General features: G+C 39.9%; 1 protein-coding gene and 1 pseudogene across 3 annotated transcripts in view; one reads left to right on the plus strand and one right to left on the minus strand.

Annotated features, from left to right (window-relative positions):
* Positions 1–5,824: 5,824 nt before the first annotated feature.
* LOC117197872 (nudC domain-containing protein 2-like) lies at positions 5,825–11,088 on the minus strand (annotated as a pseudogene).
* Positions 10,889–18,213, plus strand: part of MBTPS2 (membrane bound transcription factor peptidase, site 2) — a 40,868-nt gene continuing 33,543 nt past the window's right edge. Inside the window, exons 1-3 of one of the 3 annotated variants that reach the window (XM_033411446.2) lie at positions 10,889–11,161; positions 14,011–14,159; positions 15,924–16,149. In XM_033411446.2, coding sequence (XP_033267337.1) covers positions 11,087–11,161; positions 14,011–14,159; positions 15,924–16,149 — 450 coding nt within the window. In that variant the 5' untranslated portion in view covers positions 10,889–11,086. The remainder of the gene's footprint in view (positions 11,162–14,010; positions 14,160–15,923; positions 16,150–18,213) is intronic. The other 2 variants (XM_033411447.2, XM_004283071.4) reach the window with 2 other exon arrangements.

Raw genomic sequence — 18,213 nt, forward strand, 5'->3', positions numbered from 1 at the left:
GCAACAGCCCTAGAGTCAGCTTTCCTCTCCTCCCCGATTCCCTCACACACATACTTGCTACAGTCCCTCTGACTGACCAAATCCCCAACCTCTCTCTGACATCCAGCCCTTAGTTTGTCCTTTATCTCTCCCTTCTTTTAACCTTAACTCCAGGTTTGACTTGGCTTTCTACTAAATCCTTTTCTCTTGTCGATCTCTCAGGACCATCCCTTTCTAAGTCCATCTCGTTCTCCCAATTCCGCATCCTGAAAAATCTGAAATAGGACAGCAAGGACAAAATTCTCTTTACTAGATAGTTACAGGGAGAGAAGTAGAGAATGCTCAGCCAGTAATGTATCTTTTCCTCTCTCACACCCTCAGTTATGAAGTTAATTGAACTTTCCTAGGGCAGGAATACCACTGAGTAATTATTTCTTTTGAATGATAGTGGGCACCAGTACAAACAACTGGCTTCTCACGTAAAAGGCAGTAAACTTTGGTCTTGCTCTTCTTAGCAATATCTACTAGCCTATACCAGGAATTCCATGCAGTGTGTTTGTGTGTGTTTGTTTGTTTGTTTGTTTTGCTGGAGACTGTAAAAGTAAAGTTGGGAATTAGCATGGCTTCTGGAGAATAGTAGAAAAGCCAAGTTGCAGTTTCCTAAAATATGAATATTGGCAGCACATGTCAACTTTGAAAGGAACTGGTCATAGGCACAGAGTACAGAGGTAATCAATAGCACTTCCCTGGTGTAAGTTCCCAATGTTAAATTTATAGTCTTAGACCATTTTTTTCTCCCCCTGGTATCTGAGAATATCTGGGGTTTGGCAAATATATTCTCAAAGGTCTGTAGTAACTTATCCTTTTAGAACAGGCCCACAGGAGGTAACCAGGAGCAGGGGGCGGGGGGGAGTAGGGAATTATTATTTAATGGGTTCAGAGTTTCTGTTTCCGATGATGGAAGATTTCTGGAAATAGACAGTGGTGATGGTTACATACCATTGTGAATGTACTTAATGCCACTGAACTGTACACGTTAAAATGGTTATTTTTTAATAATATTTATTTATTTGGCTGTGCCGGGTCTTAGTTGCAGCACGCAGGATCTTCGTTGTGGCATGTGGGATCTTTAGTTGCAGCATGCGGGATCTTTTTATGTTATGTATATTTTACCACCATTTTTTTAAAAAACTGGTCCATAGGGACTTCCATTTCCAGCAATATAGCATATTAGTCATCCTGAAAAAACCTTCCTGGGACAAAAATACATAAAGCATTGGATAAAGTACTGTAAATATTTCATAAATGTGTAGTAGAGGTAGTGGAAAGTAAGGGAAATCCTCAGAGGTTTTTGTTTTCTTTTTTTTAAAGGCAAGATGAAAAAACATAAATCCAGAGAGGTGAGATCTAAAGTTGGTGTCTGCCCTGCTGTCATCTGCTGACCTTAGCTATATGAGTGGGCCTTCAGTAGGGGTAGAAGATAAAGCTCAGAGACTTGGAAACTGGACCCTTGGTGAATGAACTAGAACAGACCAACCACTCCCAGAATGTGACCTTAACGAAACTTGCCTCTCTTGGCCTTGGCTATAAATAGAGGAGAAAAAAAGTCTCCCATGTAGTTTTCTGATTACAAACTGGACTCTAGTAGCTTTGAAGCCCATACGTCTTGGTCATTCCTATTGCTCCCAGATCAGTCTTCTTTTCTACCACCTTTTTTAAAATTTGAAAAATTATCATAGATCAATTTTTGGGGTAGAACACACCCAATTCATTCACCTGTTCTTCATATGATATATTTTTCAGACCTCTTATCCCCCTAACAGTATCCCTTTGGGTATTTTCTAGCTTGTTCCAGTATCTCCTTAAGGAGATAGTCATAATGGAAAATAGTAACAGATTTAGCTCAACCGACAGACTAGAATGGAACTATTACCACTCATGATTGACATTTTGGTTATCTACCACTGAATAACAAATTAGCCTAAAACTTAGTGGCTTGAAATGACAACAGTTATCATCTCACTATTTCTGTGGGGCAGGAATTTGGTTGTGGCTTAGCTGGGTCCTCTGGCTCAGGGTCTCTCACAAAGTAGCAGTCAAGTTGTTGGCAGGGGCAGCAGTCATCTCAAGGCTCAACCAGGGAAGGATCTGCTTCAAAGCTCACTCTTGTGGTTTTGCATAGGATTTAGTTTCTTGAGGCTGTTGGTCTGGGGGCCTCAGTTCCTTGCTGTCTGTTGGCTGGAGGCCACCCTCAGTTCCTTGCCACGTGGGCCTTTCATCAGAGCAGCTCACAGCATAGTAATTTGCTTCATCAGAGTGAGAAAGTGAGGAGAGCCAGAGAGAGAGAAAGGAAGACAGAAGTCACAGTCTTTTATAACCTAATCATGGAAGTGACATTCCATCATTTTTACCATATTCAGTTTGTTAGAAGCATGTCACTAGGTCCAGCCCACACACAAAGGGAGGGGATTACACAAGGCGTGATTACCAAGAGGCAGTGACCATTGGAAGCCATTTCAGAAGCAGCCTACTACAACTGGACATCAACTTCTAATCTGAAACCTAAAATTGTGACCTACATTAAGGATTTAGATTTAAGTGACCCCAGGTTAGTGAGGTCCTTAGGTACTTGGAAAAGTAAATGCCAATTATCTCTGGAGAAACTTACCTCAAGCTCAGGTATTAAGTACTTCCACTAGATAGAGTTCCAACAAACATGAGTTTGCAATAAAAAAGAAAAAAAATGCAAGTCACCATGAATGACAATTAGCAGAAACAAAGAATCAGATCTGCCAATGCTACAGATACTGCAATTATCAGATACACAGTATATAACAAGCATGTTTAATCTGTACAATTAAAAATATGGCTAAGGAACAAGAGAAAGCAAAAAATAGTAAATCAGATTTGAAACAAAAACAAATATAATTTCTAGAAATGAAAAATAAAATAAAATAATTGAAATCAGAAAATCAATAGATGGGTCAAAACAGCAGATTAGACACAACTGAATGAAGTAAGATATAATGAACTGAAAGATCGATTTCAAGGAATTACCGGGACTTCCCTGGCAGTCCAGCGGTTAAGACTCCACACTTCCAATGCTATCCCTGGCTGGGAACTAGGATCCCACATGCTGTGTGGCACAGCCAAAAAAAAAAAGAAAGAAAGAAATTACCCAGAATGCAGCAAGGTAAAGACATGGAAAATGTTAAAGGAAAATAGACATGGAGGATAGAGAAGCTGTTACATCCAATCAGACTTTCAAAATGAGATGAACAAGGGAGAGAGAACATTCAAAGAGAAGATGGCTGAGAATTTGCCAAGTTTGATGAAGATGACAAATCTTAAAATTCAGATGACAAATCTTAAACTGTGCTGGTCTTTCAGCTCCACACCCAGGCTTCTATTCCCTGTAAGGCAGCACTGGGGTTGGGTGTCCACAATGCTTTTCCAGGCTCTTCTAGCAGCTGGCTTCCTCCTAGGTTCCACCAATAAGAAATGCTGGTATGTGATCAAAAGGTAGGAGGAGGGTAACAGCAGGAGTTCCTCTTTCTCTCTCTCTCTCTCTCTCTCTTTTCTCTTCCTTTTACTCCTTCTGGTCCCAAGCCCTTAGCAACAGCCACCCATCCATCCCCAATAGCATAGCTGTTCCTGAGATGGTGGCCACCTGCTGCACCCTCCTAGGTTCTGGTAACATAACCTCCTCCTTTTGGTGCCTTGAACCCTAGGGATGTGCTAGCTATTAATACTTTCTGCTTTCTAATCTCCAGGCTACCTGACCTTTGTTCCTCTTTCAATCTCCCAATACACGTGTAGCCGATTCCCTTATCAAATCCTCTCTGTTTTGAAGTACCTAGCAGGGCTTTTGTTCTCCTGCCTGGACCCTGATTCATACGACGAATTCCAAGCAAGTTAGACAAAAGAAATCTACACCTAGACACACCAAAGTCAAACTCAGATCAGTAGAAAGAAACTAGAAAGAAGACAGATTGCCTAAAAGAAGTGACAGTTGGACTAACAATAGACTTCTCAACAGCAGCAATGGAAGCCAGAAAATAAGTCACATTCTCAAAATGCTGAATGAAAACAACTTTCAGTCTAGAATTATATGCCCTATAGAACTATTATCTACAAATAAGAGGGAAATCAAAATATGTTCAGAGAAGCAGTAAGAGATTAATTTTAGAGCCTGCTGAGTTAAATAACAGGGATGTACTTATGTTTAGTTTACGCCTTGGGATTTGGGCCCTCAACTTTGCCTTTGGAAGTCCAAAATAATAGACTTTATGAGAAGGCTTTAAGAAGAGAATTCCTAGGACTTCCCTGGCAGTGCAGTGGTTAAGACTCAGTGCTTCCAGTGCAGGGGCCGCGGGTTCGATCTCTGGTCAGGGCTGTGCGGTGCGGCCAAAAAAAAAAAAGTAGAGAATTCCTTATAGTTCTATGTCTAGGGAAGCTAAAATTAAAGAAAAATCTTATTGACAGTATCACCACAGACCACAAATCAGCATGCTTTTTCCTTTAAGGACCAGATAGTTAATATTTTAGGCTTTGTGGGCCATTAGGTCTCTGTCACAACTACTCAGATCTGTTGTTGTGATGCAAAGCTGCCAAAGGTAATGCAAACAAAGGAGCATGGCTGTTTTCCAATAAAACTTTATTTACAAAACAGGCAGAGGGCTGGATTTGATCCCCAGGCCATAATTTGACAATTCCTGCTACAGACTATGAACTATTTTCAGTAGTTGAAGATGATGGATTTTTCATATTTGCTGAAGCTATAAATCCTAGTTGTTAAGTTCCTTCTAGAAAATATGGTATTGAAAAACTTCCTGAATTGTATTCTGCTATGAACAAAAAGGCAATAGTATTAAATGTGCCATTATACCTTGGACATCAGACACTTGGATATGCAAAAATGACTATAAATCATATTTAAGTCTAACAGTATTGTAGATTAATAATGAATTCAACTCTGATTCTGTTCAATTGTTGAGAGATTGTTGAGGCCTCCCTCACACAGCTATCAACAGAATGCATTCTGACTGAAAAACTACTTGTAGGATGGAAAATCAGTTTCAAAATGTGTCAATTGTTATGGATAATAGAACAAACATGGTAAAGGCTAAGAGTGATTTAGGAATCATAAGCATACAGTGTTTTGTTCATATAACCTTCAGTACTGTAATCTGAAAGCAATTATAACTGTCTATAAGCAGAAAGATAGTGGGCCACTGCCTCATACTTCAGTCAAAGACAAAAATACATGATGTACAAAGGTTATTTTTTTTTCCTAGAAAAGTTTATTGAACATTATTCCTGCATCACACTTATTGAAAGAAAAACTTAATTTTCCCTGAAGGCACCCTGTCATTTCACATGATCTATACCCTAAAGTTTCTTGTATTAAAAATACAGGTTAGGGCTTTCCTGGTGGCGCAGTGGTTGGGAGTCCGCCTGTCGATGCAGGGGACACGGGTTCGTGCCCCGGTCCGGGAAGATCCCACATGCCACGGAGCGGCTGGGCCCGTGAGCCATGGCCGCTGAGCCTGCGCGTCCGGAGCCTGTGCTCCGCAACGGGAGAGGCCACAGCAGTGAGAGGCCCGCGTACCGCAAAAAAAAAAAAAAAAAAAAAAAAAAAAAAACAGGTTAAATATGAGATTAGTAAACCGCAGCATATGAAAGTTCATGCTGAGCAAAAACAAGTCCAAAAAAAAAGCTACCATATATCAATAGAATAGTTCCTACAGTATTTGTTTCCTATGTAAATCATATTTGAATGCAATTTTCAGAACCATATTTAAATATATTTTGCAATTTGTTAACTGTAGGCGTCCACATTTTTCTTCCACCACATAATCTGTTCCTTTGATTAAGCTGGAAACATTTGCTAGGATCCACAAAATGCAGCAAGTTCACAGATATTTCTCAAGATTTGAGAAACCTGGTCCACCTTTAGTGTAGTTTCCTGAGATTTCTGCTCCGCTGAAGTTAAAACGAGGATTTTCTTTCTGGAAGCTTTTTCTGCATTTGGTCTTGCACCCAAGGATCAGCTGCATACTCAGATTCCAGAATAGAAGTCCAACAATTTGCTGCATCTCTCTTTGTAAGAACAATACGGACCATTTTTCTACCCTCCAGAGTCCACGGGTTCCCTCATCAGCTATTGTAGAATCAAAGAGTTTGCCCTTGAGGATCTCGTGGCCACCCACGGCCAGCGCCACATGCCGGCTCTGCGGGCCGCACTGGATATCCTGAGCGCGAGTGCCTGGCGACACCTGAACTTCAATGAACACCTCCTCCAAGATCTGGTACCACTGGCCCCACGGCGTTCTGCATGGAACCGCCCCACTGCGCTCCTCAAACAGGGCTGACACACTCCAGTCGCCTCCTGGCCCCGGTGGCCATCCAAAGGTTTTTGAATCGCCTTGTCATATATTTAACAAGATGTTTAAACAAGATGGAATAGCAGCTACTACGTGTTTAAAAGCCATCTAGAGCAAAACTAAAATAACATGCTTTTTAGATGAAAACAATGTGTCAACTTATTAAAACTGCTTGCAGAGAAAAATACTTTGCTTTCTGGAACCTGAGGAAGAAGTCATCAAACTGATGACTTCAGAGTACAAGTATTTCTTACATGACAGTGGCTGAAAAGATTCTCTTATCATTCTACTCCAGGAAGATGCTGAGACTGGTGTACATGAAATGAAACTGAAATATAAATGGAAAACCCCAGATGACTGGTTTCTTGAAGGCCAACTGTATTGCTCCTTTGCCGCAGTTTTAGAACCAAGGTTTAAGGACAAATTTTATTCACATGACCGTGTAAAGCAGCAGTTGCAGGCAAATATTGTGTGTGTGTGTGTGTGTGCGTGTGCGTGTGTGTGTGTATTTGGAGTAAAAAATATAAGCGTGGATAATACTTTCAGCAAAGATTCAAAAAAATTTTCTTCACCTGGGACTAGAAGCTTCCGTCTGTGGGACTGCTTCAACCAAACTGCACCATCATCAGCAACCACACCAAGCTGAGGATATAAAATAGAGATGAGGGACTTCCCTGGCCGTCCAATGGTTAAGACTCAGCATTTCCACTGCAGAGGGTGTGGGTTCAATCCCTGGTTGGGAAACTAAGATCCCACATGCCGTGCGGCGCGGCCAAAAAAAAACCCGACATGAGCCTTTATCTTAGTTAGTTCCTATTAAAGAGAAGGGAAAGCTTAATAATTTTGTGGCAGCATCAATACTAGCAGTATCCCATAATGGCAGCACTAACCAAACATTTTCTGTTACACTGCCCTCCATAGATGAAAGAGAGCATCTATTTATGTGGTAGATGGCACTACTGTTTAGTTCCAGGTATATTTTTCTCTACTTCTAGGTATACAGAGGATTACACTCCTTCTGCCCTTTAAATTAGGAACAGCTATTTCACTAGTTTTGGCTCATGAAGCTGGAGTGGAAGGAACGTGTGCATGTCTGGGCCATAGCATTTCGCAGCCAGTGGTAAACACTCTAGTCCTCTCTCTGCTGCATTAAATCCTGAGCCTCACTTTGAGAACTGGGCATGATAAAATGGAGTCTCCATCAGTCTACCAACCCCTGTTGGATATGCAGCACAAACAAAAAATAAATCTTTCTCATTTTAAGCCTGTGGGATTTTAGGGCTTATTTCCTAAGCATAACCTAGCTTATCCTGACTGGTGTAAGTTAGTGTCATAAACATATAGTATAATGACCCCAGAAGCAAACTATCAGCTTACATTGATGAGAAGTAAATACTCCTGAAGGGGATGTCAAACTCTAAAAATCTGAATACTTACATTTTAACAACAAAATTATAATATTTTAATATTATCTAATTTTTATATTTCATGTTGATTCTGGTATCTCAGAAGTTTATTATATAATAGTGATATTCTGCTTCAGCCAAATACTGATTTTTAACATGTAGCTGGTTTGTTTGTTTTCAGCCGTGCCATGTGGCATGTGGCATCTTAGTTCCCTAACCAGGGATCGAACCCGTGCCCCCTGCAGGGGAAGCATGGAGTCTTAACCACTGGACAGCCAGGGAAGTCCCTAACGTGTAGCTGTTTTGCATTCAGCCAAAATGTATTTTTGGTGCCTCTCTAAAAAAAATATACTAAATAGGGCTTCCCTGGTGGCGCAGTGGTTGAGAGTCCGCCTGCCGATGCAGGGGACACGGGTTCGTGCCCCGGTCCGGGAAGATCCCACATGCCACGGAGCGGCTGGGCCCGTGAGCCATGGCCGCTGAGCCTGCGCGTCCGGAGCCTGTGCTCCGCAACGGGAGAGGCCACGACAGTGAGAGGCCCGCGTACCGCAAAAAATAAATAAATAAACAAACAAACAAATATATATATATATACACACACACATATATACACTAAATAAAAATGATATGAATAAAAGCCTGGCTGTGCGTCCTTCAAGTTAGTTACTTGACAGAAACCTGAAACTATTTGTAAATTAGGTCACATTTCTTCTAAGGAGGGATACCTTGATCTTATGGAATACAGGTGTTTTTTGCTGCCACCTTGCATCCTAGGTCTCGTCTCTTCTGCTGCCACCAGCTGGCTTCCACTACTGATAAATTCCAGAAACCAGCAGGATTCTATTCAGTGTTTTTTTTTTTTTAATTGTGGGGGAAGGGAATGTATTTTTTTTTAATTTATTTATTTATTTTTGGCTGTGTTGGGTCTTCGTTTCTGTGCGAGGGCTTTCTCTAGTTGCGGCGAGTGGGGGCCACTCTTCATTGCGGTGCGCGGGCCTCTCACTTTCGCGGCCTCTCTTGCTGTGGAGCACAGGCTCCAGACGCGCAGGCTCAGTAGTTGTGGCTCACGGGCCCAGTTGCTCCGCGGCATGTGGGATCTTCCCAGACCAGGGCTCGAACCCGTGTCCCCTGCACTGGCAGGCAGACTCTCAACCACTGCACCACCAGGGAAGCCCCAGTGTTTTGTTTTGACTGCTGGGTCCCTGATGAGAACACCAAGTCAGTTGAACAAGTAAAATTTTAGGTTGGGAACAGAAAAACACAATCAACTCATTTCCTACATATTTTGGGTAATCAGCCACACAGTAACTGGTTTTTGTCCCAGCAAGTGGTCCAGACAAGGCTTCAGGCTAACAAAAGAGAAGACATTTTAATTCTTAAGTAAATTTTCTCATCCTAGGAAAGAACAGTGTTAAAAGCTACAGTCATTATACAAGAGCAAACAAAGGTCAGTTCAAATACAATAGTGTACCAACAGTCTTAGTGTAGTTTTAAGCTTTAATAACTTCAGAAGTACAAACTCTATGAACTTACACAAAACATCACTTGAAAAATAAAATTATATAAATTTCTTTCATGCTTCTTTGGTCTCGGGAATTTTTGAATAATAAATGTAATTCAATTTTTTGTTTCAGTCAACGTTTGCCATCCTCAGGGGGACTAAAAAATTTGAAATTTAAAATTACTTGAAATTCACCAAATTAAATAGTGTAAAAGAAATTTAAATAAATTTTCAAGTGATGCTTTATGCAAGTTTTCGGCATTTATACTTCTGAAAGTATCAAAACCTAAAACTGCACTAAGACTTTCGGGAAACCTGTACATGGAAAACTGTGGAGTCACAGGGTGCTTGAATATAAACTTTTATAATTATACCTAGCTTTGTCCAAAATAAATTGAAAGATTTTAAAACAACACATGTACACACATATAGGCAAGAAGATGTAAAACTGAGTCATAAGGTTTCTTGAAGCTAGGGAGATAACGGTGCTAAATTATTAAAACTTTAGGAAAAGTATGGGAGAGTGAGGCAAATGAGTAACAGTATCTGTCATACAGGTTCCTAGTATGACACTATATTTTTACTTTGAAGAAGGCTGAGGGTGCAGTTTTATTTGGGATACTTGTTCTTAAGCTAGTATTATGTTCTCAATATTTCGGTATTAGTATTACTATTGCTAATGATGATTTTCCAGAAAAGTAAAAACAAATAACTTTTAAAGACTTGGGCCTTAAGAAAATGCAAAAAACAAAGAAACAACAAACAAACAAACAAAACTCCATAAATACTAGTTTTCCTTCAGTGGTTCTCAGTCTTGGCTGCACAATGGAATGACCTGAGTTTAAAAAATACTGATGCTTGGATCTCATTCTGAAATTCTGATTCAAGTGGTCTAAGCTAGAGAACAGGCATCAGGAATTTTTAAAGCCCCCTGGTGATCCTAATGTTACAGCCAAGGTTGAGAACCACTGCGCCAGGTCAATATATGATCAGGTACACGTCAACAAAAAAATATGTACAGATGTTCAGAACTTTTTTTTAATGTAGCACCAATCTCAAATTTTATAATGGAAGAGGTTGAGAAAAGAACCTAAAGCTCAAAAAAATCATGTTGAACGAAATAAGCCGGACACAAGAGTATACTTATTGTATGATTCTATTTACACAAAGATTTAAAAATTAGAAAAGGGGTGATGGGAGGGCGAGGAGAGGATTAACCGGGAAGCGAGCGAAGAAAACTTCTGAGATGGAAATGTTCTCTATTTTTATTAGGGTACACAGATATATAGTTATCAAAACTCATCGAAATAGTTGAGATCCGTATTATGTTTTCGCTATATGTAAATTACGCTTCAATAAAAAGAACGAATAAACATAATTAACTTAAATCTGGATACCTATGACAGAGTCTGAGCGGCGGAGACGATTATTATTTGGGATTACCCAAACCCCACTAGATTAAAAGGAAGCGCAAACCCCAGACCAGAACCGGAGAATGGAGAGCAGACAGCAGGGAGGGCCATAGCCTAAGAAATCGCTAGAGGGCTGGCAGCCGCAGTCTAGTTGATACCTAGACAGCGGCGCCCGAGTGCCCCGCTAAAATAAGCCCCCACGCCCTTTTCCGGTGCGCACACTGCCGTTCGTGCGACCCACCAGAAGGATCCGGAAGGAAACGACGCCACCACGAAAAAGGAGCCGGTGGCAGCTGGGTTTCTGCGCAGGTGCTGGGGCTGTAGGCGCCGCGCGGCCGGCTGGTTGCGGCTCGCAGGGAGGACGCCGGCGCTCGCCTTCCCTCCGCTGCCCCCGCCGCTGCCATGATTCCGGTATCGCTGGTGGTGGTGGTGGTGGGCGGCTGGACTGCCGTCTACCTGACCGACTTGGTGTTGAAGGTGAGGGCCTCGGGCCTAAGGCCCAAGCCCGCGGTGCCAGGGCCGGGGCGCAAGGCCCTAGGCCTTTTCTCTTCCCCTGCCTTGTGCCTCCCGGGCTGAAAGCCGTGCGACCGGAACCCACGTGCGGCCTTCCGCGTGGCGCCCGGTCCCATGGAGTAAATAAAGCACGGCTGGCCGCGGGAGGGGTGTGGCGGCCTGCGCAGCTGCCGCAGTATCATTGCGGGGCTTTGCAGGCCCCGCAGCCTTCGGGTCCTGCCCGGGAGGCGCCGGTAGTGGGTTCGGGAGGGGCGGGGCCCTGCCAAACCCCGCGGCGTTGCACCTGGGAGGAAATAAAATATCCTCCTGGGAAAGACTTTGTTTGCCCTCTTTGTCTTTAAGGCCACGACCCTCCAGAGACTGGTATTGGAATGAATCTAAATCAAGTTGTGATTTACATCAGTGGCCTCAAACTTTAAAGTGCTTATGACCATCTGGGGTTCCAGTTAAAATGCACATTCTGATGCAGCAGGTCTGGGGCGGGGGCCTAAGATTATGCATTTTTAACCAGTTCCCAAGTGCTACCAATGCTGCCAATCTACAGACCATACTTAAAAGTAGCAAGGCTTTAGATAACTAGTTTCTGACTACTCGAATTCTAATTTGTATCTTAGACGCCGTTTCTTCACACTAACCCCGCTTAATACTCCCACCCCCGCCCCCCACACACACCCTGGGTGCACGGTCCATTCTTATTTGGGTAGCAGATATTATGGACAGTTGTCTGACCACATGCTTCAGGCACCCTTTCGGAATTGCATACTGGGGGTGGGAGTATTGTATGCGTGGAATAAAATCATGTAAATTCTCAAATATTTAATGAAAATTCCAATTATGACTAGTAAAACCTTCATGTTATGAATACTGTTTTAAATAGAGTACTGTAGTTTAGTATTGTGTGGTTTAGGCTTAACAGCAAAATGATAACTTTTGTTGCATTCAAACTTGCAAAGTGAGGAGATTATACAGTTGAATCCTTAGAGCAGTCCTTAGAGCTGTGCTCTCCCACTTCCTATCCATTGAGAGCTTGGGCAGATTACTCTCTGTTCCTCCATTTCTTCATCTTTAAAATAGGCATAATAAATGTAAAGCTCTCCTGAGATTATAGAGAGGATTTCATTAATTCATCCACATAGAGCCTTGCTACTCAACCTGAGATTCAAGGACCAGCAGCACTTGGCATCATCTGGGAGCCTGTCAGAAATGTAGAATCTCAGGCCTCATTCCTGACCCACAGAATCCGAATCTGCATCCTCATAAGATCCCCAGGTGCTTTCTCTGCACATACTTGGCACGGTGCTTAGCATGTCATGAGCAGTACAGGCCACTGCTGGTTTAAACAGTGATTTTGTTGTTTGGAAAAAACAAAGCCGCGTGATTTCTTCATGTTGCATGGGTGACAAAAATCCAAAATAAAAATAATTTTTCAAATCTCTATAGTCTCTGGTCCAGTGTGTGAGGTGATCAGGATGTCACTTTAATTTCAGTAACAGCTCCTAACTTGCTAAGAGAGCACTATTCCTTGAGCGAAAGACGGATCTCTCATTCAGAGTATCCGTTTGGGGAATGGAGAGACCTCAGGTTTTAGGAGCCTGCACCTTCAGCTTCTCTGCTTCTAACTTGGTCTGCTGTTCCATCCTTGGTTTGTCTAGGATTTCCTCAGTAGACACCTGGAGGGGTGTGCCACTCTCCTTTTCCACGTCCTAGAAGACAAGCAGGTTTAATAACTTCACCTGAAGATTGAGAGCAGAGAGCATTATGGATCCAAAGGCAAACAGATACCTATATTCAGACTCAGGTCATTTTATGACTGTGATAGGGCTGAAATATCCTTCTAGATAAGTTTCTCAAATGGATGGGCATCTGTATGACAAAATACTTACCATACTTACTGTAAGAGGTAAGAGGTCAGTGGCAGTGTATGTAAAACAGCCTTATGTTATCCAAAATCTTACATTACTCAAGGACTTCAAACTTCCCTAAAGATAAAACTCTTTGCTAGGCTGCGAATAAGCAGCTATCTCCCCAACAGTGAGGAATGTAAGAAGTTACTGAGACCAAGGTGGCTTTAGATAAGTTTTGTACTTTTTCATGGTCAAATTCAGCCTAATTTCTTAGGGTTGTTGCTCAGAAGAGGATAGAAAGCACCAATTCCAGCTAACCTGTCCCCTCTGTTGGATTGGCTGGGGGTCTTTTTTAATTACAACAAAAGACCTCTTTCTCTGGTAACAAGGCTTCTAGACCTGTGCTCTCCAGTATGGTAGCCACTAACTACATGTGGCCATGTAGCATTTGAAATGGGGCTAGTCCGAATAGAGATGTGCTGTAAGTGTAAAGCTGACACTGAATTTCAAAGACTTAATGCGTAAGTAAGTAAATAAATAGAATGTGAGGTGTTTCAATATATTAATTATATTCTGAATGATAATATCTTGATATTTTGAGTTAAAAATACATTTAAATTAATCTCTGTTTCTGTTTGCCTTTTAAAATTCGGCTACTAGAAAATTAAAAATTACATATGTGGCTTGCACTTATAGCTCCCATTATATGTCTGTTGGACAATGCTGTTCTAAGCAAAGGCCAGCAAACTTTTTTGCTCGTGGGCCGTAGTTTGCCAGACCCTGACTTCAGCACATCAGCCAATCCAAGACTCTTACTTTAATATCCTGAAGAATAAACATAAAGCTTTAAAATTATAAACATTTGATTAGTCAGTATCTTGCTTTCCTGTAGAAAACACTTTTATTTTCTTAAGCCTTATAAATTATTCTTCAAAATTCAGTGATGTGGAACTTTTCTTTCTCTCTTAGTCATCTGTGTATTTTAAGCATTCTTATGAAGACTGGCTGGAAAACAACGGATTGAGCATCTCCCCTTTTCACATAAGATGGCAGACTGCTATTTTCAATCGTGCGTTTTACAGTTGGGGACGGCGGAAAGCAAGGATGCTTTACCAGTGGTATTCTTTACTTTCTCTTTTTGGTTTAAATTAGTCATTTGTGATCATGAGAAATACTTGTTAAATGAACTGTTTCCATCATTTTCAATTTATTGAGTTTTAAAATGTTGACAATGTAAAAACTTTCTGGCTTTATATAAATTCATGGGATTGCATCATTGTGCTTTTGCATACATTCAAAATCAAGGTTCTGTGTCTTGATCTGGGTGGTGGATACATCGGTATACATATGTAAAAATTCAATGAGCTGTACGCTTCAGACTTAGGCACTTTGTGTAAGTTATACACCAATAGAAAGGCAAAAAGCATATGGAGCATTTTCCACCAGGAAAATAATCCTGGAGAATTCTCTCCCCCATCATGACACATAGAAACAAGGGTCCTGGGAGTCATAGGGCTCCCAAAAGTCTGCCGGCTTTCCTCTATAATTCTTCTGGGATACCCATCCAGGGCAAGGATATTTAAAATACTTATCATCCAGTAAGGCATACACACAAACCAATCAGGAAAATGGCCAGCCAGGTTACAGCAGCAGGGTCCTGGAGCCCTCTGGCTATACCAGGCATATCCCTTTAATTTAAAATATTTTTAAAATCATGGTTTATAGTGTTTATGGTTAGGGGGTTTACAATGATCTCTGGGACACCCTAGAGACTGACAGTTTCTGTACTTGACAGAATTTCTAATATGGCAGTAGGGGGCCTTTGTCGAAATTCCTTTCTGTTAAAAATTTAGCTCCAACTAGAGTAGGGCTAAATATAAACGATCAGGTCATCAAAAAGCAGAAAATGCAACAGCAAATCAAAGCAAACAAAATAGAAATAATAAAGATAAGAACAGAAATAAATGAAATAGAAAGTATACAGTAGAGAAAATCAGCAAAGCCAAAAGTTGGTACTTTGAAAAGATTAATAAAATTAATAAAACCCTACCATGACTGATCAAGGAAAAAAGCAAACAAAATAACTAAAAATCAGAATTGAAAGGCGAAACATTACTATAGATTCTGAGACTTGTTTTATTTTATTTTTATTTATTTATTTATTTATTTTTTGGCCACACCATACAGCTTCTGGGATTTTAGTTCCCCAACCAGGGATTGAACCCACGCCCTTGGCAATGAGAGAATGGAATGAGACTCATTTTGAAAAATGAAACTATTGTGAACAGTTGTATACCTATAAATTTGACTATTTAGATGAAATGGACAAATGCCTTGAAAAACACAACTTATCAAAAAGTTAGAAAATATAATAGATTATTCCCAACTATAGAGGAGTGATTTCTAATTTCTAATTATTAAAACAGTAGAAGAAAGAAACTGTTGTTAAGTTTTACCATGTTAATATTTAAGCTCATTACAAAATTCAAGTAAAATAAAATGCAAACAAAAGAATCGGTAGATGAAAAAGAATGATGTCTATAATGTGAAAAGAGCTTTCATAACTACATGAGAACAAGATCAAAACAATGTAAATGAGCAAAATGTATGTAATGAGCAAAAAAATATGAGAGGAAACAAACTTTTTATTGGGAACAACATTCAGCCTCTTCAGTTATGAGAGAATTGTAAATTATAACTGCTTAAAGAGACTAGTGCCCATGCTTCAGTCAAGTATCTGAACTTCAAGTAGGAGAAAGAAGCAGAGTTATTGAAATTTTTAGACATTGTTTTGAAGCTATGAAAGGTGGCTGGTTAATGAATTTTTTAGTCCATGAATTGTGAGGAATTGTACATTTATGTAATTTTTTTCCTCTTGACAGGTTCAATTTTGGAATGGTGTTTGGTGTAATTGCTATGTTCAGCTCTTTTTTTCTTCTGGGGAAAACGCTGATGCAGACTTTAGGCCAAATGATGGCTGACTCTCCCGCTTCTTATTCTTCCTCCTCTTCTTCCTCCTCTTCCTCTTCCTCCTCTTCCTCTTCTTCCTCCTCCTCTTCATCCTCTTCCTCTTCCTCACTTCACAACGAACAGGTGCTACAAGTTGTGGTAAGTGCCTTCTTATTGCTTTAAGTAGCTTTGTTGAAACATAGATATAAGAAATTTCTTCTGGATAGCATAATTCCTATCCATAATATAAATATGAAATAAATGAAAAGTCTCACAATTTCTCAAATTACTTGCTTAAACAAAATCATTAGTAAGAGTATAGCAAAGAATTGTTGCAATGTGTAGTAGTAGTAGTAATAATAGAACAAATGGACCACCACTAAGACTGTCAACAATTACACAAGTATTCGATTTAATTCATGTTGTCTTTTTTTTCAGTGCAAGGTTTTTTTTAAATTGAAGTATAGTTGCTGTACAATATTATATAAGTTGTGGGTGTACCATATAGTGATTCACAATTTTTTAAAGTTATACTCCGTTTATAGTTATTATAAAATATCGGCTCTATTCCCTGTGTTGTAAAATATATACTTGTAGCTTGTTTTATACCTAACTTGGTAATTCATGTTGTCTTCTTGAGGTGTTGAATAATTGTTACTGTCAAGGAATAAGCATACTGATTTAAGATCTCTATAATGTAGAAATAAATTGCATCTTAATCCTATGCAAAATGTTCCCGTTTCTTCTTCATGGCTTTCAGATTCTTAAGCAATAATATCCTTTTAATTAAAGGTAAAAGACCTTTTGAATGATCACTGTGATTTCTTGATATGAAGAATAATGTGCTGAGTTGTACTCCTTTGACTGTAAGCTACTTAAAATAATTCCCACTTTAAAGCACATGTGTAGACCAATACCTTATCAATTCATGTTTCCAGAGTTTGAAAGGGTGCTTTACCACTGACTAACTTCAATTTTAAATTTTTTACGTTAATAGTTTCCATTTCCGTGAGTCATGGACGTTATGTTTTTAATCGTGTTCTTATTAATGAAATAGACTATATGAGTTAGTGACTTTTTTTTAAACTGAAGTATAGTTGATTTACAGTATTATGTTAGTTTCAGGTGTACAGCATAGTGAGTCAGTATTTTTGCAGATTAAATTCCATTGTAGGTTATTACAAGATAATGGGTGTAATTCCCAGTGCTATACAGTATATCCGTGTTACTTATCTATTTTACTTTATTTTATTTTTATATCTTTATTGGAGTATAATTGCTTTACAATGTTGTGTTAGTTTCTGTTGTACAACAAAGTGAATCAGCTATAAGTATACAGATATCCCCTCCCTCTTGAGCCTCCCTCCCACCCTCCCTATCCCACCCCTCTAGGTGGTCACAAAGCACCAAGCTGATCTCCCTGTGCTATGCAGCTGCTTCCCACTAGCCATCCACTTTACATTTGGTAGTGTATATATGTCAATGCTACTCTCTCACTTCATCCCAAATATACAAACTATATAGTAGTTTGTATCTGTTAATACCCCTTATTTGTCCCTCCCTTCTTCCTTTTCCCCTTCGATAACCACAGGTTTGTTTTCTATATCTGTGAGTCTGCTTCTGTTTTGCATATACATTCATTTGTATTATTTTTTAGGTTACACATATAAGTGATAGTATACAGTATTTGTCTATCTCTGTCTTATTTCACTAAGCATAATATTCTGTACGTCCAACCACATTGCTGCAGATGGCAGTATTTCATTCTTTTATGTGACTAATATTCCAGTGTATGTATGTGTGTATATATATATATATATATATATATATATATATGTACATCTTCTTAATCCATTTGTCTGATGGGCACTTGGGTTGTTTCCATGTCTTGGCTATTGTAAATAGTGCTGCTATGAACATTAGAGTGCATGTATCTTTTCGAATTAGTGTTTTTGTTTTTTTCATATATATACCCAGGGGTGGGATTGCTGAATCATATGGTAGTCCTATTTTTAGCTTTTTAAGGAACCTCCATACTGTTTTCCATAGCGGCTGCACTAATTTACCTTCCCACCAACAGTGCACAGGAGTTCCCTTTTCTCCACATCCTCGCCAACATTTGTTATTTGTAGACTTTTTGATGATAGCCATTCTGACAGGTGTGAGGTAATACCTCATTGTGGTTTTGATTTGCATTTCTCTAATAATTAGCAGTGTTGAGCA

Source organism: Orcinus orca, chromosome X, assembly GCF_937001465.1.
Source record: "Orcinus orca chromosome X, mOrcOrc1.1, whole genome shotgun sequence".
NCBI lineage: Eukaryota > Metazoa > Chordata > Mammalia > Artiodactyla > Delphinidae > Orcinus > Orcinus orca.